Source organism: Telopea speciosissima, chromosome 7 (genome assembly GCF_018873765.1).
Source record: "Telopea speciosissima isolate NSW1024214 ecotype Mountain lineage chromosome 7, Tspe_v1, whole genome shotgun sequence".
NCBI classification, from domain to species: Eukaryota; Viridiplantae; Streptophyta; class Magnoliopsida; order Proteales; family Proteaceae; genus Telopea; species Telopea speciosissima.
Window position 1 is genome coordinate 8,194,264 of NC_057922.1, and position 23,814 is coordinate 8,218,077.

A 23,814-nucleotide genomic window follows, 5' to 3' on the forward strand; every position below is an offset into this window, starting at 1 on the left:
TCTGGTAGCGTTTCTGAGCTCTTGCTTTTGATTTCCTGCGGAAGAACTTGAGGTAAGCATCAGTTCTTGTTTAATTTCTTTTTCTATTTTTTTTTTTTTTAAATTTCTTGTTTAATTTATACGTGATTAAGCTTATATAAAACTTGTTCTTTTGTTTTGTTCTTTTAGTTTGATTCTTTTCCCTCAAGTCTTTTAATCATTGTAATTGTCAATGTTTGCATGTAATGTTACATCATTGCTGTTTGTTTTCCCTCCTTCTAGGTATAAATCTGGGTTTAGGTTTTTTATCTGATAATTCGTTTCGGGATTGATTCTTGTTTATGTACTGGCTTGTTAGGGGTTTCAGGATTCCATTAATAATTAGGGCTTTTGAGATTCCATCTAGGATTAGTTTCTTTATAATCTCCTTTTTCGTTTAGAATTAGGGTTTCTCTTTGTGCTTCTTAATTTATCTTTCGAGGTTTTTTTTTAAAGCTTCGATTTATGTGTCATGGTCTGTGTTCTTGTCCCTGTTACTTTGAATGCTGAATTTTTCGCGTGTAATGTTAAATCATTTATGGTTTTCGATCTTTCGAGTTAGAAATCTGTGTAGTTGTTTTCTCAGATTTTTCTTTTCGTTTATTCATTCTTGTTCCTCATCCTGCCCGATTAGGGTTTCCAGTTCTGTCAAGAATTAGGTTTCTCTTTCTGTTTCTTAATTTACCTTTGGAGTTCTCTGGTTCGATTTCCGTGTCAGGGTCTTTGTTCTTTCTTCGTTAGCAGTAAAACTAGGTAATTTGTATGGACTTAGAGAACCTACTTTTTTGGAATGTCAATTTCATAAATTAAGGAGTTTCAGAAACGTGATCACTGAGAACTTTTGAAATTTCAGATGGCTCGTACAAAGCAAACTGCCCGTAAATCAACGGGAGGAAAGGCTCCTAGGAAGCAGCTGGCCACTAAGGCTGCTCGTAAGTCGGCCCCAACCACCGGAGGAGTCAAGAAACCTCACAGATATCGCCCTGGAACTGTTGCTCTTCGGTATGTAATAAATAGATACAAATCTTAACCTCCGACTTGCACTGTTTGTCTTTATATTCAGAAGTTTTATTGGGTTATATAACATGTTCTCTTATGCGATGGTCGTGCAGTGAAATCAGGAAGTACCAGAAGAGCACTGAACTTCTGATTAGGAAACTGCCCTTCCAGAGGCTTGTTCGTGAAATAGCCCAAGATTTCAAGGTATTGTTTTTAGGTTGGCCAGTTGTTGATTTTTATTACCTCAGTATAGTTCATGGGTTTGCTCCTCTCGGAGTCTAATGTATTTTTCCTCCTCTCTTTGGTTGCAGACTGATCTTCGTTTTCAGAGCCACGCCGTCTTGGCGTTGCAGGAGGCTGCTGAAGCTTACTTGGTGGGGCTATTTGAAGATACTAACCTTTGTGCCATTCATGCTAAGCGAGTTACAATAATGCCCAAGGACATTCAATTGGCCAGGAGGATTCGTGGTGAGAGGGCATAGTCGGTTTCAGTTCTGAAGAACTCTTATGCTGATCGTTGATGGTAGATTACATAGTGCTATTTTGGTTCTTTTTAATTAGCTGTAAGCTCTTAAGTTCAAACTGGTATGCAATTGGTAGTAATTGAACATATATCGGGAGAATGTTGGTGGGGTCGTGTGTGCAGAGAGAAGTGGCGGAACCCATGTCAAGGATTGATGGTTTTATTTTGGTATTTTTTGTTTGTTTGTTGGCTAAGGGTTTTAATTCAGGTACTTTGGCTGAATGTCATAACCTGCATCCATCTAATTCAATGTTTTGGTTAGTCTCCTTAAATTGTGCATCTGCTTACCAGCTAATATAAATTGAAAACATGTAGACTGATTTCGGAACTTGAGCATTATGGGTGGCTGAATGGCTTGTGTGTAGACTGTTTTATGCCTCTACCCTTTTATTCTGGTTTAATTATTCCTATGGAATGATATTAGAGGTTTTTTTTTTTTAAAAAAAAAAAAAGAAAAAAAAGAAAAAGGTTTTGGTGTTTTAAACTTCATTCCTTTTGGTAATGGGTTTTTGTTTGACTGTAAAAACTGATTGGTTAGTGTGTTACTAATTCATTCTTTTGGGACATTAGAGAAATGGTCTTTTAATTTTTTGGGGTTAGGATGAGTGGGATGTGCTAATATATACAAACAAACTCGGTAAAGTTTAAACTGAAGCTAAACAGAGTTTAATTGGATTATAATATAAGTTTTTAGGATTCTGTATCATAGAGCAGTGACTAACAAGAAGTGTTATTTACGGGTCAACAAGATTTTGATTATTGTATGGTTTTGTTCTCTCTAATGAATTTATTGGAATGCCTAAAGGCTCGAGTTCTTCACTTTCTTGAAGGTATAGTTATATTCTTTTGAGGATAAAGCCATGGGCCGAGGATTTTGCATGATAGGTTCAAAAAGGTGAGATATAAAGAACTCCTACATGATCGAGGGGGAAGGGTATGTCCAAGGTAGATTCATTTAATAATATGTATTAGATATATCCTCTAGAAAGATAAGAGAGGCAAGAAAGATATTCAGATTCATGGGACCTCATCTAGGATGTCTTGTAGGGTATGGTGTGGTCCATGATACCCTCCTAATACCTTTTCCAACCATTCAGTGAATGGGATGTCATACACCTTATGTAAACCTTTGTTTAGAGGTAGAGCAGAGGTCGGAATTGTTGAGAAATTTCTGAAATATTCCTCTGTAATTCTTCCGCTGCCAACTTCGATCAACCCCCTTCAGCTCTTATCTCTCACCCTGCAACTCCCCTGCCCCCAACTCCTCATGCTACTCACCCATCAACTCTGCCCTCAAGTCACATCCATATTCTACACCCCCACCCCCTTCTCATAACTCCACTCTCCCACTATGTAGTCCCACCCTTATCCTCAGAAAATTCTTTAACTTCTCTCTCTGTTTGTCCCCTGCCCCTAATCTCATAGATAGCTTTACCTCTTCCTCTGAACGCCTCTCACCACAACCCCACTTCTCTACTTTCTCCAAATTTCTTAATAAATAGCAGCGCAACTGCACGGATCAATTGGAATAGCGCCCAACAAATCAGAACTTGAGGTCAATCAACTTGATAAGTGGTAAAAGGTCAAATAGTTAAGGGAAAAGAAAAAGGGACAAGTCCATTTAAAATTCAAATAGAAAGGACCAACGAAGATTTGTCATGCAAATTTTGCAACCAATGATCATGTATGAGATTTCAGTTTTGCGAAGCTTTGGATTTTTATTTTTATTTTTTTTTCAAGTTGTGAAGCTTTGGAGAGGCTAAGTTTGCAGCCGCCTGATATACTCTAGACGACATCGTTGCTACTGGCATTCAGGCAAGCGAATGCAGATCCTTGCAAGAGGACCTAACAGTAATGGAAAGCAACTTAACAGGATGGAGGCTCGGGTGGCTATTCTGTGAGAGGAGAGGTGATCGCCAGACCCACCACTGTTCAATCTGAACCTCCCAATGTCAAGGCTGCCTGATCCTTCAAGGACGTTCCGGTTCTCCCCCAGTGCCCCAAACTTCCATGATATTCTTAGTTCCCCTCCTCCCCCACCAAGCCAAAATTGTTAAAAATCTGAAACACTCAAATCACTGTCATCCAAAAAGCACACTTCTCTGAATTTGAGGACCCAAATCTACTGAACAAACTCTGTACTAGCTTAAATGATGCCCAGATAACGACCAGATCTATTATATAAAAAATACTGCACTAAGCTTGGCTGTTGTTAGAGACAAACAGAGAAAAAATTAGCTCCTAAAGTTACAAAACCTAAACGCGTACAGATGTTTAGGGAGTCGTAGGGGTAAGGGAGCCGGAGCCGGAGCCGGAGCCGGAGCCGGAGCCGGGACAGAAGGGGAGAAACTAGAAAGAGAAAGAAAGTGAGGAAGAGGGAAAATTACAACATACACCATATTTTAAAATAAGCGGTCTTGGGTGGGCCAAAAAAGTCCGGTTATGTTGTAACCGGGTTGGTTACAAACAGCTTTACCCTTCCTTTTATATCAAAGTTACCGGGAGTGGACTTTCACAATCTAGACACCAGATTAAGGCTGTGTATGCAATCTCAATAGATTGTGGTTCTAGAACACATTGAAACCAGATTTCTCTCTATTTTCTCATTTTAGAATGCATTCTAAGACCAGAATCTATTCCGAAAACATTCCAAACACATGTATGCAGTTGAGAGGCAACCAGAGTTTATATGTGGCCAACACAAGGTGCAGGTCTGTTTGACCAGAGGAGCCTCAACCTCCACTTGGGGCTCAAGAACAGAAATATGAGCATATGAGGAATCCCAAAAGGTGACACCACTAAATGGTTACTTGCAATGCCACTTCCATTTCACAAGTGCAACCCCCTCCCTGAAGTACTGTTCACATGTAATAGTGAAAAGATGAAGACTGGAAAGGTTATATAGAGTAAATATCTCTACTTTATGTGAAGCACACTCCATGTATTTGGGCTTGAATTGGTGCAACAGAAAACAAGCCAAAAAAATTTTATTAACTCATTTCAAATAGAACTCTCCCGGATGTTTTCCCATCTCTATGAACTTCCAGGGCTGGCAACGACCTGGAAATAATGGCAGGAGTCCCACAACATTCAGCCTTGAAAATCCAGCACCCTCTACAAAGGTCCAGGAAAGGTTCCATTCTCCCTTTGCTCGTTCCATCTCTCTATCTGCATCCATTTATAATAAACCATTATTAGCTTCCAAAGGAAAATATTAGCAGCAAAGAAACAGGGAGGAAGAATAAAAATAAAAAGGCCATAAAACCTAGATTAAAACCCTAAAGTGTCTAAAATATCTATCTTCCCATATGTACCAAAGATCATCCACCCTGAACAATATATTGTTACAAGGGAAGAAGTGAAGTTCAACCACATCTTCGCCCAAATATAATTTCTCATCACTAACTTCAATTATCATACGGATTTAGGCATGAATTTCACCTCAATGACCTAAAGAAACAGCTATCACAAAGATGCTTGATCCTTCCACTAGATGTAGAAATTGAAAAAGGATCATGATGAGAAGTCTGAAGGTTTCCCAAGAGATCTAAATTTTATACAAAATGCATGGACAGCTCCTTTTCTATGCAGCATCTTTGACTAGGATGCTCAAAGTAAATTCATACCATTAGTCAATAATACTCATCCATAAAAGCAAACTCACTTCAATCACTCCTTATCCTCAAATTATAGGGTTTAGTAACATATTATATTTTAAATCCATTCAATTTAAAGTGAACCCATCAATTAATCAAACATCCATGGGAATTTGGGAATTTCAGAAGCTATTCTGCGACTTCTTTGAGTAAGACCAGTTTAGTTATAAAGCAGACAAGCACAATACATAAATGAAGCTAAAATACTAATGGAATATGAATGATGCAGGGACTACAAGCTAAATTTACTTTGGTATGTGATACTGTGTTCAAAAACTAAACAAGAGAAGAATAAAAATAAAAAGGCCACAAAACCTAGATTAAAACCCTAGAGTGTCTAAAATATCTATCTTTCCATACACGTGTACCAAAGATCATCCACCCTGAACAATATATTGTTACAAGGGAAAATGTGAAGTTCAACCACATCTTCGCCCAAATATAATTTTCCACCACTAACTTCAATTATCATACGGATTTAGGCATGAATTTCACCTCAATGACCTAAAGAAACAGCTATCACAAAGATGCTTGATCCTTCCACTAGATGTAGAAATTGAAAAAAGGATCATGATGAGAAGTCTGAAGGCTTCCCAAGAGATCTAAATTTTATAAAAAATGCCTGGACAACTCCTTTTCTATGCAGCATCTTTGACTAGGATGCTCAAAGTAAATTCATGCCATTAGTCAATAATACTCACTCATCCATAAAAGCAAACACTCCAATCACTCTTTATCCTCAAATTATAGGGTTTAGCAACATATGATGTTTTAAATCCATTCAATTTAAAGTGAACCCATCAATTTATCAAGCTTCCATGGGAAATTGGGAATTTCAGAAGCTATTCTGTGACTTCTTTGAGTAAGACCAGTTTAGTTATAAAGCAGACAAGCACAATACGTAAATGAAGCTAAAATACTAATGGAATATGAATGATGCAGGGACTACAAGCTAAATTTACTTTGGTATGTGATACTGTGTTCAAAAACTAAACAAGAGAAGCATACTTTTGCTGGATGAACCAAGAAACCTGAGCCAAGAGCTATAATGTGTCGACTAACTTAATATTTTTCTTTTAGCAATTTCTTCCAACAGCTATTAAGGATATTCAAGGATGTGTACAAATTTTATTTTTTTTAAGCAACAGATCTATTGGCTAAGCAAACCAAGAAGAGCCACAGGAGGCTGCCAAACAAAGACAAAAGCCCCACCAAACATACGAAAACAACCCTCAATAACCGGAGCTGACCAAAAAAACCAACCAGGCCGATTATTATTTGGTCAATTTTTGGTCTTAGCCATGAGGGTTGATATGAATTTCAGAATCAAACAGAAACAATCGATTGGGACCAATTGAGACTGATTATGGGTTAGGCTTTCCACTTACTATTCACTCTCTTTGGCCTAACATACTTGTTAAGAGATATGTAACACGATAGGAGGAGTCCCCCTATCGTGGTTTCCTTTATTAGTTTATGTCTTTAATTGAGTTCGTGTTACATATCTCTTAACAATACTCATAATGGGCTATTGAGTTGACAGCCCTTAAATTTCATAGATTTTTTTTTCTAACATTACCATATATTGACTATGGGCGAAATATATGAGCTCAAAAATTACTCTTTATTGGATTTAATTAATCGGTCTTTCAGTCTTGAAACCGATTAAGGACCGTTTAACAACCAGGACCAACCGACCAATTCATAATTGCCCCCGGTTTTCTGAAGTAGAGGCCAATCAATTCTTTCAGTCGATTTCAGTGGTGCCCTCAAGAAGCTCGGCTGATTAGGAACCGACTGATTTATACACCTAACTCTAGCTCAAATAAAGTTGTCTGACCTCCTTGGAAACTTTTGAATAAAAATAAGATAGGTTGACACCATTGCTGTCAAAGGAAATGAATCATGTAACAATTGTACTTTTAGCATCACACTATGCATGTATATATGACTCCTATTTGCCGTTAGGTTTATGCAACTAGACATAATTACCATGCAGAGCAAAGAAGCCATTCATAGTGATTTCAATGAGGAAGCCTTGGGACAGGTTTCACCAATACTGAACCAAACCCTAATAAATATTGCCCATCCCTAAACTGCCGCTAAGAATGCTAGCAACACAGTGATGTCATAAAGTACCAGACAGGGCAAGGCAGGTCTCAGGTTTGACCTGCACCATTCCATCCCCTCCAATGGCTATAATCTCTATTAAGATAACAGGTAATAGGCATACAGATACTGATGATACTCACATGCACAATTGCATAAGATGCTGAAATTTGTAGAAAAATAGAAGAAATCCTAAAGAATGAAGCAAGCATACTTTAAAGGGGAAAGTTAGTTTTCTTTCTCCCACGAATCCAAGGTAATCATTAATCCCCCCATATGATGGAGGTCCGAAATACCCTTGGCCATTGGCAAGGGAATTTCTCATTCACCGTGGCTCAAGGAAAACTTGGTCCTACTTTAAAAGAAAAAGGAAAATAAGGATAAGGATGTACGTACCCATTCACTAGGACAGAGTGAACGGTAATATTTTGCGAACTTTTCACACTCTTGAGCACCATCCCCTTTTGCAGCTGTGCACCTGAATAAACATGTTTTGCTCATCATAAGAATCTACATTACTCGAGTGGGATTAAAAAAGCAGTGCAATATGAATATAATATCAAGCTTTTCAATGGAGACGTGATATACAAATATAAGCAACAAATTCAAACCCAATGACAGAAAAAACAAGTTTGACCCACCTATGATATTCAATATAGCGTGTAAAACAATGTCTTGTTTGGTTGGTGGTCGGGAAACGGATATCTGCTGGTGCTGTCTCAATCTGGAATTCAATGACATTACATCAACAAATGTACCTACCTACTAAAAGTAAAAAGTATAGGAAGGAGTTATTTGTGCTTAGCAAAATGATACCTTTATTTCTGGTGCCTCTTCAGGAGCTTCTTGTTCACTTGAGTCTTCCTGCGCGGGAGCTCCATTGCTTTCTTCAGCTGGAGGAGCTTCCTCAGTTTTCTCAGCTACGGTTTCCTCAGCAACAGTATTAGCTGGCTTCTCATCTTCAGTTGGTTCAACAGGGGATGCAACCACGACCTGCTCCTCCTCTATCTCCTGCAAAGAGTATTGCTGCAAGTAACAGCATTCCAATTAAGCACACAAAACTTCTAACATGCAGAGGGTCCAATGGTCCTCCAGAATATCTACCACAATATTCAAATGCAGTAATGATGCCTACACCATTGAAGACCCAATACTACCCAACTGAAGAGAAAATAAAAAATTACAACTCAGAATACATAAAACAGGTATAAATAACATAAGGTAGTTATTTCTGAAACAACTAAAGAGGAAACTCTAAGATTGTAAACTTAGCATAGTGGATTTTGGATAAAGTCAAAGCACCTTTTGTTCTACTATTTTTCTGTAGCCTCAGTGATAATTGAACCTTATCACTATTTATCTTTGTTTTCAATCAATAGTTCTCTCTGTGTAACATAAGATTTGTTTAAAGTTTGAATAGCACAAAATATAAATTTCAGTCTATCCAGAAGCCAGTCGAATAATTCAACAAATCATGATAGTTGACCAAATGTTGAAAGGAAGGGATCTTACCAAACTTTGTTGCCCTTCAAATAGATTCCAGATGTCAAGAATGAAAAACAAATGAAGGATATGATTTATTTGGGATCTTAGAATGTGCAATACGGATCAGATAAAAGGAAAAAATTAAATTAATATTGCAATCAAACTTGGGATGATGGATGAGAAGATTAAAATGATTGGTGACAATATGGAAAGACTAAATGTTCTTCTAATTTATGACAAGCCACTGAAGGGGTGGGTCTGCTGTTCAAAAGGCTGATCTATATCAAAAAATAAATAAAATAAAAAATGTGGCCACTTTAATGGCTGCTATAGGATTCAATCAAATGCAAATAATAAAAGGAACAGTAACTCATAGTGGTTGACTGGTTGCTGAACAGAGAGTTAGAAGAATTTGAACAAACTGAAAGGTAAACTATTACTAAAAATTAATAGAACAAAATATGCAAAATTTCTTCAATCAACTAGAATGATACAATAACCAACAATCAAAGAAATCTGAAGAAGTAGACTGATCAATTATTCGGACTCATGAAGACACCTCAAAATAGCTGTTTTGCTCTTCCTTTCTCCCTTTTCTTTATCACCATTGGGAGCTCTCATTGAATAAAACATAGGGGGTGAAAGACCTGCCTTTCGCTCCTTGAGTTACTACTCTCAAGGCACCCTCTTGAAGAAGAAAGCACTCATTCATAGATGTTAAGTTCTGAGATAGGATTTATTCCGGAGAATTTTCCAATACAAAGACAGCAGGTGGAAGAGAGAAATATTCTCACTTAACTGACACATTATGGTAAGCCCAGTCACACAATTGACCTTCACTCCTTCGGGAAGCTCTGGAATCATAGGTTTTGAATAGAGAATAAATATTATGTTCAACCATCAAAGAGTGAAGAGGCAGAACCAGTCTCTTAACCCTTAGAAGTTAGACAACATAATCCGCTCTAATATCTATAAAAAACTGTGAATAGATAACAACAACGAGCTATAGCCCAGTTGCAAATGTAAGTCAAACTCTTACTTCTAGCAAGATCCAGCCACTATCCTAAATAACAAAAGAGAAAATCATGTCCTATTCTCACTCAAAATAGGACTGAAACTACCAACTAAAATCCTAAATCAAACACATTTCCCAATTCTAATCTAACTAGAAATCAACTAAAAATACCTATTAATAGATAGGAAACAGAAGGATGGCCCATGAGTGGGATGACCAGCTTATTGCACGACCAGATTCTGTCAAGGCTGGAAAGAGTCCTCTGCCTGCATTTCTGAGTTCACCAGGTACCATAGAAGGAAAGCCCAATCCGATCAGGAAGCAACCAGAATTTTGAGTCAGCAAGCCACGAGTCAGTTCATAATTTAAACAATTACGTCCAAAAGTCATGAACTTTACTGGGAAATCTTCAGAGTTTCCTCAAACAACTCGACCCATGAGAGTTTCCAAATTAAATTATCAAATTTATTTTAGATCAAAATTTTCAGTTTCTAATTTCTGTACTACTCATCTAGTTTTCATTGAATCTCTCCTATATTCCTGCAAGGCTGGAACCATATGAACCAGATATTTTTTTTAAGAGGGGGGCTGGTGGAGGGAATGGTAACTGACATACGAACCAGATATTGCTAGGACAAATACCCTTTTGGTACACAAATCAATTTTCATTAAGTTAGTAGGAGCTTGCCCCAAATTTCAAGAGGAAAAAAAAAACCAGAAAATAAATTAGCAACAATAAAAATTATCCATAGTAAAGGGCTCCCTTCAGATAGGGTTTACAATTTCCATGTAAATCGAATATAATGAATGAAAATGTCGAGTTCTTTTATCAAGCTCAAAGGATCAGAAACACACAGATCCAGCACTTTAAGATACTGAATCAAAACTAGATCTATAGACACAAATGAACCCTTTAGTACTTTGTAATTCAAAATAACTGCACCATGTAAGATCCAATCAAAGATGAAAAAACAAGGATGCATTTGAGTACAAACGCCGGGAAAAAAGACATAGACAAAGATAGAAAAAGGCGTACCGCAGCTAGGCTTGGGGTTTTCTGGCTCTCTACTTCCGCCATGGATCTCGACAGATCTGAACACGTTCTTGTCTTCACTATTTCTGATTATCTTCTTGAAAACCTTACAAATGATGCGGCGATTTTTCCAGGGTAGTAGGTTAGACAAGAGATTGAGGAGGCGAGAATCCGTCTCAGGAGAATTTCTGGGCTGTGTAAGTTTTAGACTCCGTTTATTGGGCCTTTTGGCATCCGGGAAAACTGGAACCGATCGGATTCGACCTCCAAGACCGGTTCTCCGCAAAAGAAACGGCCCGGATGTCCCAAATTTCTTTCACTTGGCATCTCTGTATAAGCTGAAAATTTATGGCTTCTCTTTTTTTTTCTTCTTCCCGTTCTATCACTTCTACTGGTTGGTTTGGTAAAATTCAGTCCAATCCATTTTACCATGGATTAAGATCCTCTCCAATTCCCTAATCGCAGAGTGTGGTGCAATTCGAGGCTAAGAACTCGACATGTGGAAGATACTTCATTCAACGGTGCGAGCACAATTGGCCCAGTGTTTTTTTTTTTTTTGCTTTTTTCTCGAGCTCTAATTTAAATTATGGAGATTATATATGTATTTCGTGAGTCTTGCATGGTGTAACCATGGTTAATTACATTAAGCTTGGCATCGAGATAGCTTTGCCCATTTTGCTGTTGAGCCCCAACGATAAACGAACTTACGGGCGGAGCATTTTCGGGGAGTAGCCCGCTTCCTTCTTACTTATGTGATATGAAGTATTATATGAAATTCAACACCTTTTCTCGATTGGAATACAGATGAGATCAGAGACGTCATCATTGGGACAAACGGTGCAATAGCTTTAGTTAAAGCAAAGCCCAAAATAACATAACCAAATAATTGTTTAGCCAATGATGGATTTCGCGCCACTTCATGTAGTGTTATTTGGTGGGGTGGGGGTTGGAGGGGTAAAGTGGTACTATTTGTTCAATAAGGGCATTTTGGATAATGAAAAAATTATTCTTACTAATGAGTATGGTCTTAACTAAAAAACCATTTTGTCTTCTCATATGCAACATAGGATGGTGTAGATTTACTGTGTCACCATTTTTAATATAGAGATTTACACTAATACAGTATTTATCAAAAGCTAAAACAATTATTTAACAGAAAATCTAAAACAATTAGTTTATTCTCTTCTTTAAAGTAGCCCATGAGATTTTGAGATATAGAATAATAGAACGGCAGGAATAATGTTGTGCCCCGCACCTCTTCAACCCAATACTAAAAGCAACCCTTGGCAAATGGACTCGAAACAAATGGTTACCAACTACCAACTCAAGGTAGACAAATTGTACCATCAGGGCCATTATTAAAGCAATCTTTTACAGCATGTTAAACGTGGTCTGAATCTTTTTATACTATATTTTTTGGAGATGCCTCTAGATACAAAATCGCCCTACTCCCATGAAAAGGCAAAAATCTTGACCAGGTTGATGTTTGCGCACACGCTTCAACTGGCCAGTGCATGCATGCAAGCTCTAAAGACCCAGACTATGTTCTCTCGCCCTAATTATTATTAGAGTGTGCGGTAGTAGAACAACCACGTTGCCAAGTTTGGCAGCATGACTCACTTATATGTACTAGGTAGTACCTCATATAAAGTTTAGAATTGATATTCAAATAGTTCTTGTCTAAGGATGTCGGTATGGTTTCGATATGGTATGACGTATTTTCAGTATTATGTTCATATCAATATCGTATCGAATACCGACTCAATACAAGTATCTCATATCGATATTATATTGAATTTATTCAACACGATTCGATATAGATAATTCAGTACTCGGTACATATTGACACCCTTATTCTATTATTTCCTTGAAATTTTACACCAAGAAATGAGGGTTTAATTTTTCTTAAAAAAAGAAAAAAAAAAATTGAACCAAAATAGCTTGGTCGTGCACCATGCAATGACGAAGGAATGGAGGGAAAAATTTGCCTCATCTGTTTCTTTACTTTCTACCCTTTAAAATAATAGTGAAAAAGAAAAGTTATTTTCCTGTCACAATCCATCACAGTGCCCACACAAAATAAACTAGAAACCTAAAAAATAAATACTGCGTTGACAATATATGAATCATCGAGTCACGTCACAATTCCCTAGGACGCCAAGTGTTGATTCATTCCCTAGTGGGACGATTTAGTAATTCTATTGGTTGAAGAAGGGAGAATCTCTTCACCTATTGTTTAGGTAATGAGTATCAAAGAATAAAACGAATATTTCATATCCACTCTCAATGTCACATCATCAGTTAACGTTGGATGAATAACGGTCAATTAGTTTAACATGATTTTGAAACTACTACACCCCGTAATTTACCCTAAAAACAAATTTTCAAAATTGTCCCAACCTCACTTAACTTATTGTGTAAGACTGTTGAATTGGATAAGCTTATTCATTTATTCCTGGATTAGAAAAATAATATCAAACACGGCCTTAGTCTTTCACCTATGATCTTGAACATCTACAGTTATGGACTCATTATTTATTTAACATATATTTGTTATCTCATCTTCTCAACCTCAATATTTTATGGGTCTTGGGCACCCTGTCCCCAAAAAACTTTCAATCGTGACTAAAAAGAGAATGAACTATATAACTATACTTGAAAACTTTATTAGAATCTTATATTGGACTTTATGAATTATGGCTGTGTTTGGTATGATTTATTGGAATACATTCCAAGAATGCATACCAAACACAACCTAATTGTCGAGGAAGCCATTCCCCCGCCAAGGCAATTTCTATCATATACCAGTGTGTGATGAGTTCCTAACCATATGACTATGTTAATAGTATCGTTACTAATCATGGGTTAAAATTCAAACCAATCAAACTCCTCAATGTCTTAATATAATTTTGAAAATATTTAGGATGATTGTTTCCTACATGTTCTGTTAAGGAAGCCTTTCTTCGACAACCTCAATATTTGTCATGTGGTATCTTAGATAGGTCTAAAAACTTACGGACAAGTAGATCTAAGGTCTCATACTCACATATCAAGTTTCAACCCCCCCCCATCACATAAGGGTGTCAAAAGTCAATCCGAACTAGTTGGGCCGACAAAAAACTGAACCAATTCCCTTAATCCACGGGATTTGATGCCTCCCATTGAGCAATTGTTGTTTGTGGTAGGGGTATGGCTGACGTAGCATTTTTTTAATCGAGTTTTCTTTCGGCAACAATAAAGAGAGAACCTCTTAATCTATGGGATTTGATCCACCAATTGGACTGATTTCTTTTTTTTCTTTTTTTTTTGGTAAGAATTGGACTGATTTCGAACCTTTATAAATAGGTCACCTTGAATAAAGAAATTCTCTCTTCACTATATGGCTGCTGAAAATTTTTCATGATCTGTCATTCAAATGCATCTCCCCCCCCTCCCCATTGCTTATCCATAAATATATCCCTCAAAGAGTTCAAAATCCGATTACTTATTCCTTCATCATCAACTCAATTTTAATTCTTAATCAGTCATTGCTTTAAATCAAATGGATTCCGACTTCAACCAAGAATGGAGAATAAGTAAGATATAAATCCATTGTTTACTCAGCGAGTTAGAAACGAAAATATTTACTCAAATATTTGGGTGTGTTGGTGCGTTTAAGAGGATCCCCTTCTCAAGTTTTAATCCAAACAAAGTTGGTTGATCGACGAAATGGAACTCTGAAAAATCCATGATCAAAGGAGAATAGACAATAAAAATCAGAGCATTGTAAATACTTCATGGAGATGCGCATACCAATATACAAAGGATATTTGATTGAATTTAAATTTGACACATGGCTAATTCGGACCTTGATCTATCTATTTCAACGGTCACAATGACCATATTAAGTAATGTGGCAAAATTGGGTGGACCATCAAGGGACTCCCTTGACTAGTTAGTCCATGTAATAAAATTTCTTGTCTTATTTAATCATGGGTAATTCCCACAACGTCAAACTAGGAAATCGCATCAATAAAAGGACAGATGAAGGATTGGTTAAGTAGAGAGCCTACATTTTAGGATTCGGCTCCTCTCTAGGGAGCTCAGTGCCTAGGGGGCATCCAAGGGTTGGGCTGTGCCACACATATCTTGATGCATGTTTAGAAATATGTGTGGTACAATCCAACGGCTGAATGTTCCATAAGCATGTTGGGCTCCCTCTGGAGAGGAGCTCAATCCCACATTTTATATGAGAAGAGAGAATGTTAGTTTAAGTTTCATGACCATGGAACGAGGAATCAGTATTGTATCATACTTGGTCAATCCTGGTCAGGGAAAAAAAGTACACACCGAGGCAAAACTGATCCGACCCGATAAAGGTCCAATATAGACCGATCTGAGCCGATATTGTGCCAGGCCCAAAAAGACACCTTTTTCTCCGATTCCAACCCGATCCAAGGCCGATACAGAATGGTATTTGATACCAATTACTAAATCACTGCTCACGATACATCATCATCAGTGAAGGTGAAAAGGAATCCCCAGTCCATTTCAAATTTTGGTCAATGCTGAAAATAAAAGAGATAACGATTTGGTTGGAATTTCTACAATTAGTGCTGAGTAAAAAAGCGCCTGGGCATGTGTGGTGCACTGCCCTTGCGTCCAAACACAGGATTTGTGAAATGACCGTCACACCCTGAGAAATTCAGTCTTTCATAGGGTGCGGCAGTCAGTTCGCATGCTCCTGTGTTTTGGACTTTTGGGCATAGGAGCAGGGCAGTCGTACCGCGCGTCCAGGTAACAGTTACTTGCCCTTTTAATAAATATGAATAAAAATTAAGAACATGGTCTCCTTCACCTGTGTTGTGTTCTATTTCATCGTTTTTTTACCCAAAAAAAAAAGGGGTTCTATTTCATCGTTTAAAATTCAACCTCAAACGCGTTTCTTTATATGTATTATGTTCTCCTGATCAAAGAAGAGGTAGAGATTTCCTTTCTTTCATCTCAAAACCATGGATAACGAAACTGAGACAAACCCTTCAGAGACTGCAGGGAAACCCATTCGGTGCAAAGGTTCATTCTTCTTAACAAGAATCCCTTTCTTCTATCTCATATAGATTTATACTCCTTTTTTTTTTTTTAAATCTGTTACAGTCTCTGTTCTTAACTCTTTGAAGTCAACAGCTGCAATATGCAAAAACCCAGAAGAAGCTCTGGTGATAGAAGAAATCGAAGTAGCCCCACCTCAAGCCTGGGAAGTTCGAATCAAGATACTCTGTACCTCTCTGTGTCACAGCGATGTTACCTTCTGGAAGATGCAAGTAAGTTTTCCTCTGCTTCTCCCTTCAAATTCCCAAATAAAAAATGAGATCTTGGGTGGAAATGAACAGTTCTAATTCAATTTTGATTTGCAGAAACCTTTCGGGACTTTCCCTACAATTTTCGGGCATGAGGCAGTCGGGTAATTCCAATTGAATTTCATTCAAAAAATCCATTTTCGTATCATCAAAGTGTCTCTGTTAAAAATCTTTTTCTATTTTTTGTTTTGTTTTGTTTCAGAGTTGTGGAGAGTGTTGGGGAGTTTGTGGAGGAGGTAGAGAAGGGGGACATAGTGGTTCCAGTGTTCTTGGCAAACTGTGAAGAATGTAAAGACTGCAAGTCAGAGAAGAGCAATATCTGCTCAAAGATACCGTTCAAAGTGAACCCAGGAATGCCCAGGGACGGAAGCAGCAGATTTAGAGACTCAAATGGTGAAGTGATCAACCATTTCTTATCTGTTTCTAGCTTCTCTGAGTATACAGTGGTGGACATTATTCACCTTGTCAAGGTCACTCAACCTATCCCTGCGGACAAAGCTTGCTTGCTTAGCTGTGGCGTTTCCACTGGTTAGTCTGTCACCTCTATTGTTTTCATTGTTTAATGGAATTAACCTGAATTTTTTTTTATGGGAGAATGAGGCTGCTGCGCCCAGGCACATGGGTTTGTCACTCAGGAGAGTACGGTGATCATTGCGCCCACCCCTATGTGCTTGGACATAGCCTGTGCTGGAGCACAGAGATCAACGTCCCTTTTTTTTTTTTTATTAAAGCAAGAGTTTTGGAAGAACAAAGGAATTAAAAATAAAGGATTTATGGATCTGATGTTTTTTTTAATCATGTAATTGGAATATTAGAATATAATAGATAATGAAAGCCAGGTTTAGCTGTATCCAGATGAGACCTTAAATAGGCAATAGAATATATTCGGCTCTTTTTAATAAAAATTTTGGGAAAAGAAACATTATCCAGCCGTGTAGCACAGCATGTACCTGTGTCCAGACACAACCACATGTGAAACGAACAATGCACCCCTGAACTTTTTTGTCTTTTTAGGGTATGCATCGATCATTTTGTGCGCAACTGTGACTGGTGCAGGTACATGATCAAGTCTAAAACAAATTGTAGGAATCATAATTTATCATAATCAGAGCCAATTCTGATCCAAATTTTAAATTATTCTTATGATGTGCATATTTGACTTCAAGATTTAGGTGGGAAAACCAAATAAATTATTCATAAAAGATTGGAATATGAGGAAGGGGATTGGATTTGCTTATGGGGTGCACATATAAGTGTTGGATGTATTTACCAACCCAATTAACCACATGCCCGGGCGGCCAGGGCGACAAATGCTTTATTAATTATTTTAGAAAGTCTTATGTTAACTTATTCGTTAGTTTGAGTAAAATCAATTTGGTGTTTCTACCAATGGTGGATGACTATTATGTATTTGTTTATTTTTGCATATAAACTATTCTACCAACTAATCTGAATTGAGACAACAAAAAGTGAGATTAATTAGATTAGATTTATATGGGAAATGCAGGGGTGGGGGCAGCAACAAAGATAGCCAAAGTAGAAGAAGGGTCTACAGTAGCCATTTTTGGACTTGGAGCAGTTGGACTTGCTGTACGTATGATCTTGACTTTTTTTTTAATTGTCTTCATTCCAAGGTCTCACCCACTTTTTTCCTATTTCAATACCAAGTTCAAATTTCTATCCAAAAAAAAAAAATTTAATAAAAAATATCAAGGTCAAATGATGTGGTCTTAATATCCCGTCATCTATCTATTAAGGTCCTATTTGTTTTGTGTAGCCGTGTAGGTAACAAATTTTGAAAAAAAAATGATGTATTTTTTGCTAATTTGACATTTAACCTGTAAAATCATGTTTTCTATAAAAGTCATTTATTTAATTAGATTCTTAAATTTTTTTACACATAATAGTTATTATGTTGATAGGGGATTAGGCCTGATCGTCATAGATTTCTAGGATGTTTATTTTATATGATGGTTCATAACATTTTTTTTGGAGAGAGAGAGAGAGAGAGAGAGAGAGAGAGGAGGGTTCCTAAGCTAGATGAGGAACATGAGGTCTTGAACTATAAGGCTGTGTTTGGCATGAATCCTCATAATAGATTTTCAGTCTAGAATGCATTTTGAAATTCTTTTTATTTTTTTTTTCTTGTTTTATAATACGTTCTATACCCAAAATATATTCTAAGAATACATACCAAACACAACATAGATCTATTGGGCCTAGGCTCAACTACACTAACCTCAAGCCAGTTGTTCTTTGACGATTCAGTTCTTATTACTTTACAATGAGGAGCAAAGCCAATGACATTTAAATTAAGGAAAAATAGTTACCTAAACATAAGTGTACTGTTGTCTTCTTACATAAGATTTTTATTGTTTTTTCACCTACCGTGATCATATACTCATATGGCCCCCATTATGATGACGTTAGCGTAGTGAGGGACAAAAGGTCAGGGGAAAAGTAGAAACCCTAAAGGTTGAAGTACCTATCTTCTCTTTTCCTTGTCTGTCCTTTTAGGACCATTCTCCTTTTAGCGATGATGTGACTCGTAACAAAAAAGATTGATCCTTTATTACTAAATGAAAATATGGAAGCAGTTTTTGTACAGTGTGATCTACGTCAGCGTTCCCATGTGTCTATCTCTCTTCTGCTTAAAACAAAGGGATAGAAGTGTCTTTTCATATGAGGAGGAGAGAGAGACTCATGGGAGTGCTGGTGTAGACCATACTCCCGGACAGAGAACTTTTTCCCATGAAAATAATAGACAATTTCCTAATAAAATCTTTTGATCAAATTGTTTTAATTTTACTTAATAAATTTTATGAAAAAAGATTTCTGTTAAGGAGTAGAACTCTTGTGCCCAAACATAAGATGGGACAAAATGATCATCCACACAAACCCACCCCATGAAAGTACGGAAATCTCATCCTTCTTGATGCTTTCATTTCATGTGCACTCTATGCTTTTGGAGAGAATTCTTCTCCAAATTTTATTTTGAAGAGGGTTTTCCATAATAGTAATTTGCTTGCCACATTAATAATTTTTCTGAAAAAAAAATGAGAGAAAGAACGCTCGTGTGTGGTGCATGGCCCCTGCATTTAGACAGAGGGTTGAATGAATGACCGTTAAATTCCGTGGAAAGCTGAAAATTAAGGGTACAGTGATCATTTTGCATGTATTGTGTCTGGTTTCTAGGACAATGCACTGCACACTACCAGGTAACGTTTTCTATCCCAATAATCTTGTACCCAAAACAAAAAAAGAATATAAAAAATAAAAGTTTATAGAAACAAGTGACAACAGAATTACCTGAGACTACTTACACTCCATGCACATATACAGGTTGCAGTGGGAGCAAAATTGAGTGGAGCTTCAAAAATCATCGGTGTTGACCTGAATCCTGAAAAATCTGAGATAGGTTTGATGCACTATGTGACCCTCAATTTTGCTTATATTTTGAAATTATTATGCATTATCTAGTGAGTTATCTACCAATATACCGGATTAGGAATGAAAAATAAAGCAAATTCATTATTTTTTGCAGGAAAGAAATTTGGAATCACCGACTTTGTGAACCCAAAGGACTGTGGAGAGAGACCCATCAGTGAGGTTCGTGTTTTTCCCTTTCTCTGTCTGTCTATCTTTCCTCCATGGATTTATCATTTGTGGATGAAATAATTAAATCAGTGAGGTCCGATCCGATACGATCAGTGTTTTTAAGTAATGGAGAATGTTGCGCCACAGGTGATTGTGGAAATGACTGAAGGAGGTGCTGACTATTGCTTCGAATGCATTGGCTTGGCTAATGTGATGGCAGACGCCTTCGCTAGTTGCAGAGATGTATGTATTACAACAAACTACTACACCCCCTTATACATTTCAACCCTATTCATATCGGTATCGGTGATGACCAATCCCAGCACCAATACCGTGAACTAAATCCCCTTAAATCCCTCTTCCTCGCATCAACACATCTCCTCTCACTCTAATTTGAGTCGGGCTATACCAGAATTCTCATGGTATGAAAAAAACTTAAAAAACTCTATTTTTTTAGGGTTTTCTTTCCCATCACTATGCTAATGAAGTATAACGTTTCAGTATCGAGGATCAAGCAAGCATCTCATTGGTACAAATTCAGCTTAAAATGAATGGATGAAGAAGCTAAAATTACAAAAAGATGTCATTTTGTATTTAATATTCATTTCCATTTGTTGGCATTTTTGATAATTGTCTAATTGATGATGGATAGGGTTGGGGAAGTACAGTGATATTGGGTGTGGAGATGCACGGGGCACCTATTAGTGTCAACTCCTTCATGATCCTCAGAGGGAAGAGCATTGCTGGTTCCTTGTTTGGGGGAATCAAAGCCAAATCTGATATTCCTCGTCTCGCCAAAATGTATCTTGACAAGGTACTCTCTCTCTCTCTTTCTCTCTCATAATGAATGTAGAAAAAAAGAAAAGCTAAGTTGGTGGGTGATATATGGGATTTGCAGGAGCTTCAGTTAGACGAATTCATAACTGACGAGGTGGGCTTCCAGGACATAAACAAAGCTTTTGATTTACTCCTCCAAGGGAAAAGCTTGCGTTGCATTATATGGATGGACAGATAGATACATACCTCGATGCATGAGCTGCTCAATCTCCCTTGCTGTTTTTTTTTCTTCTTTTCCACTTTCTTTTTTATTTGATCTTATTCAAAAAATAATGTTTATTACTGCTTGGGTATTAATTGTTATTATTCCCAAAAATAAATGCCTGGTTTAGTTTCATTTTGTTCAAATTGGAACCCAAAAATTTCAAATTTTGCTTTGTAGTCACTTAATAAATGTCATGTGGAGATGTGGAAGAGTGATTTGGAAAATCCAACCTTTAAATAGATAGGATATGGTCTTGGTAGGCCACAAGTCAAATCTCATATCAAAATTCAATTGTATTTCCAGCTATCTATTTGTTTTCTCAAAAACTTTTCTTTGAAGATTTATATTGCCACGTGGTCAACTCTTATTGGGTGCACACTTGATAGATAGGATAGGAAAAGCCATAAAAATAGACAGCTCAGATCTGTCTTGTGACTTTCGGAAACGTAGAACCCTTGTGACACCAATAACTAGCTTATTTTAATTAATTTTATCATGTTAAATAAATGTCAAACAAACTTTTAACACTTCTTATAATGATATTGACATCATATTTTATCTCCTACAAACAAACACTAAAAAAATTTCTGTCTAAAATTTTCCAATAGAATTGTTTTTACCTAGCCATAAATTAGAAAAAAAAATGTCATTTTATATCAATATCAATATAATGACTATGTTTTCAAAATACCATAATTTACATCACATAAAAAAAACATCATAATTTACAAACTGTAAGTTTCTGTCCAAACCAACTACCAAGCAGACTATATACATATACAAAAGTACTATATATGTTTCTGTCATAATCAACATCAAATATCTGAGTGGAGGCTTATACTCTTAGCTAATTGATGACACCTTCCTATGGAAGATTGTTCTTCAGAAGATGACCAAATCTTCTTAGTAATGCGTTCTTCTTTTTATTTTTGTTTCTATCATCATCCATATTGTTTACTTGGTTCCCATCTAGATGATCAAAATCTTCAGAGTTTAATGTCACTGCATCATCGGTGAATACTGAAGAAGTCTTGAGCGTCTTGTCCTTTTTAGGTTCCTTATCTGCTTCCTTGTATCCATTTGAAACTCTTAGATCCTTAGTATCAACACTGACAACTTCAGCTAGTGTCTTACCATCTTCATCACTCTCTTTACAGGTTGGAATTTGTCCCTTGAATGCTTCTTCTGGTTGTTGTGTAGCTGTTCTTCTTGTTGTTGCTGTTGAAAGTAATCTCCTCATGTTCTTGATATTCTCAAGAGCTGTGGCTTCATTGATTCTCAGTCGTTCATTTTCTCGGGTTAGATCCTGCAAAGTAATATCTTTCTCTGCTAGGCTATCCTTGAGTTTGTAATTCTCATTCCTGGCAATCTCTGCAGCTTCCTTCGCAACATTAGCCTCATTCAGTGCTTGTTTGAGTATATCTCGCAATTTGTTGGTTTCTTCCTTTGACACCTTAGTAATGTGCTCTGCCTCCCTCATTGATTCTAACAATTTGCTGTTCTCTTGTTTTATGTCATGAAACTCCTCCTCAGTTCCTTTTATACAATTAATAAACCCAACTTCTTTTCTATTCCAGACCAAGTTTGATTCCTCAGCCTCTATTCTCAGTCTCTCAGCTTCATCTTTGATCTGTTTGATTTCATTTCTTGCTTTACTTAAGAGCTCTACATACATCTCCTCTGTACTTTTCATGACCTGCTTGAGGCATTCTACCTCTCTCATTGCATTCTCTCTTTCAGATTGGCTTGAGATGAGTTTTCCCTTTGCCTCATTGGCCTCCATTGAGACTTCTCTCAGTACTAATGCCAGGTCATCCATGGCCTTCCTATTCTTCTCTTCCGCATCTGTAGCTAACTTCAGTTCAGTTCTAAGAAGGTTCAACTCATGTGCTAAAGCTTTGGCCTTTGATTGAGCTAGTGCTTCCCCTTCTTGGGAGTGGTTCAAGCATTTTTTTACAAATTGAAGCTCAGACTTAAGAGCAGCAACAGTTTCTTCCATGGAATGTGAATAGCAGCTATGAGATGTGGCATTTTCTGTACTATTCTGCTCATCTGACCTTTCTAAGTATTCGACCTTCTCATTGAGACAGGTTAACTCAAACCTACACTCCTCAAGCAAAATCTTGGTTTGTTCAAGCTGTTTTGTTTGTAAGGTCAGTAAGCTTAACATTTTAGATTCTGATTCCTTTGCTTTCTCCATTTCATACTCTATCATATGAAGCTTCCTCTTAGCTTCAGATAAGTCATCCATTGCTTGAGATTTTGACTCTTTTGTATAGTTCAGATCGTGTTTCAGTTTCTTTAATGATGCTTCTTTCTCCTCCAATACTACCGCAAGGTATTTTGCCTTTTCGAGTTCAATCCTCAGGGCTTCTACTTCTGTATGTTTGATTTCCAACTGTTCCCTTGAATTAGCTAAAGATTCTTTCACGGATTCAACCTCTGCAGAGAGTTCTTGGACCCTTCTAGCATTGGTGTCAGCCACATTCCTCATATCCTCAGCCATCTTGACTGCATCCAATGCTACTGTGAGCTCTTGATGGACCTGGTCGAGCTCTTGGAGAGCAGAAGAGAAAGCATCCACATCCATTGCCTTTTGCTTCTTAACCGCCTCGAGATCAAGGTGCCATGCCTGATCCCTTTTCTTGGCCACCTCAATGCTTGACCACTCCAATTCATCATCCAGAGACTTCTCAATCTCTGAACACTGCTGTGGTCCTGTCTGAGCCAACAAGGCCTCACTCAGCCTCAATTTTGCTTCCTTAGCGACCTTCTTCATCTCTCTGAGTTCATCGAGTAGGCATTCTTTCTCCGCCTCCACTGCTGTCAACTGCTCCTTTGCCTCCTTGAGTTCTTCCTCAGGCAGACCAAATTGCGATTGCATTTTCTGATCCTCTGATAATAAGTTTCTATTTAGAAAAACACCATCATATTCAAATTTTTAATGAAATGCAAATCAGAAACAGAACCAGTAATCATATAAAAGTTAGAACAGAGGGTG

General features: G+C 37.3%; 4 protein-coding genes across 4 annotated transcripts; 2 read left to right on the plus strand and 2 right to left on the minus strand.

Moving 5' to 3' along the window:
• On the plus strand, positions 1–1,565 carry LOC122666672 (histone H3.3). The gene is made up of 4 exons (XM_043862714.1): positions 1–52; positions 872–1,020; positions 1,131–1,221; positions 1,329–1,565. The coding sequence occupies exons 2-4, from the start codon at positions 872–874 to the stop codon at positions 1,497–1,499; spliced, it is 411 nt and encodes a 136-aa protein (XP_043718649.1). The 5' UTR covers positions 1–52; the 3' UTR covers positions 1,500–1,565.
• A 2,848-nt stretch (positions 1,566–4,413) lies between these two features.
• LOC122670064 (cytochrome c oxidase subunit 6b-1-like) lies at positions 4,414–10,907 on the minus strand. Its single transcript, XM_043867019.1, has 5 exons — positions 10,842–10,907; positions 8,122–8,331; positions 7,947–8,029; positions 7,702–7,783; positions 4,414–4,708 (listed from the first exon to the last, which is right to left on the minus strand). Exons 1-5 carry the CDS (start codon positions 10,881–10,883, stop codon positions 4,655–4,657), a joined length of 471 nt encoding a protein of 156 aa, XP_043722954.1. The 5' UTR covers positions 10,884–10,907; the 3' UTR covers positions 4,414–4,654.
• Positions 10,908–15,761: 4,854 nt separating this feature from the next.
• On the plus strand, positions 15,762–20,945 carry LOC122666853 (alcohol dehydrogenase-like 1). The gene is made up of 10 exons (XM_043862947.1): positions 15,762–15,890; positions 16,002–16,138; positions 16,232–16,278; positions 16,377–16,702; positions 17,682–17,764; positions 19,517–19,592; positions 19,719–19,783; positions 19,919–20,014; positions 20,424–20,585; positions 20,670–20,945. Exons 1-10 carry the CDS (start codon positions 15,830–15,832, stop codon positions 20,784–20,786), a joined length of 1,170 nt encoding a protein of 389 aa, XP_043718882.1. The 5' UTR covers positions 15,762–15,829; the 3' UTR covers positions 20,787–20,945.
• Positions 20,946–21,678: 733 nt separating this feature from the next.
• On the minus strand, positions 21,679–23,697 carry LOC122668169 (putative WEB family protein At1g65010, chloroplastic). Its single transcript, XM_043864765.1, has one exon. The coding sequence runs from the start codon at positions 23,695–23,697 to the stop codon at positions 21,679–21,681; it is 2,019 nt and encodes a 672-aa protein (XP_043720700.1).
• Positions 23,698–23,814: the final 117 nt, after the last annotated feature.

Bases quoted from the DNA above. Each gene is read 5' to 3' on its own strand.
- LOC122666672 (XM_043862714.1), top strand. From the start codon at position 872: ATGGCTCGTACAAAGCAAACTGCCCGTAAATCAACGGGAGGAAAGGCT. The intron at 1,021-1,130 runs GTATGTAATAAA...ATGGTCGTGCAG, and splicing joins CCTGGAACTGTTGCTCTTCG to TGAAATCAGGAAGTACCAGA. The intron at 1,222-1,328 runs GTATTGTTTTTA...CTTTGGTTGCAG, and splicing joins AAATAGCCCAAGATTTCAAG to ACTGATCTTCGTTTTCAGAG.
- LOC122670064 (XM_043867019.1), bottom strand. From the start codon at position 10,883: ATGGCGGAAGTAGAGAGCCAGAAAACCCCAAGCCTAGCTGCG. The intron at 8,332-10,841 runs GTACGCCTTTTT...TGTTACTTGCAG, and splicing joins AAACCCCAAGCCTAGCTGCG to CAATACTCTTTGCAGGAGAT. The intron at 7,784-7,946 runs GTGGGTCAAACT...ATGTTTATTCAG, and splicing joins CGCTATATTGAATATCATAG to GTGCACAGCTGCAAAAGGGG.
- LOC122666853 (XM_043862947.1), top strand. From the start codon at position 15,830: ATGGATAACGAAACTGAGACAAACCCTTCAGAGACTGCAGGGAAACCC. The intron at 16,703-17,681 runs GTTAGTCTGTCA...TGGGAAATGCAG, and splicing joins TAGCTGTGGCGTTTCCACTG to GGGTGGGGGCAGCAACAAAG. The intron at 20,015-20,423 runs GTATGTATTACA...GATGATGGATAG, and splicing joins CCTTCGCTAGTTGCAGAGAT to GGTTGGGGAAGTACAGTGAT.
- LOC122668169 (XM_043864765.1), bottom strand. From the start codon at position 23,697: ATGCAATCGCAATTTGGTCTGCCTGAGGAAGAACTCAAGGAGGCAAAG.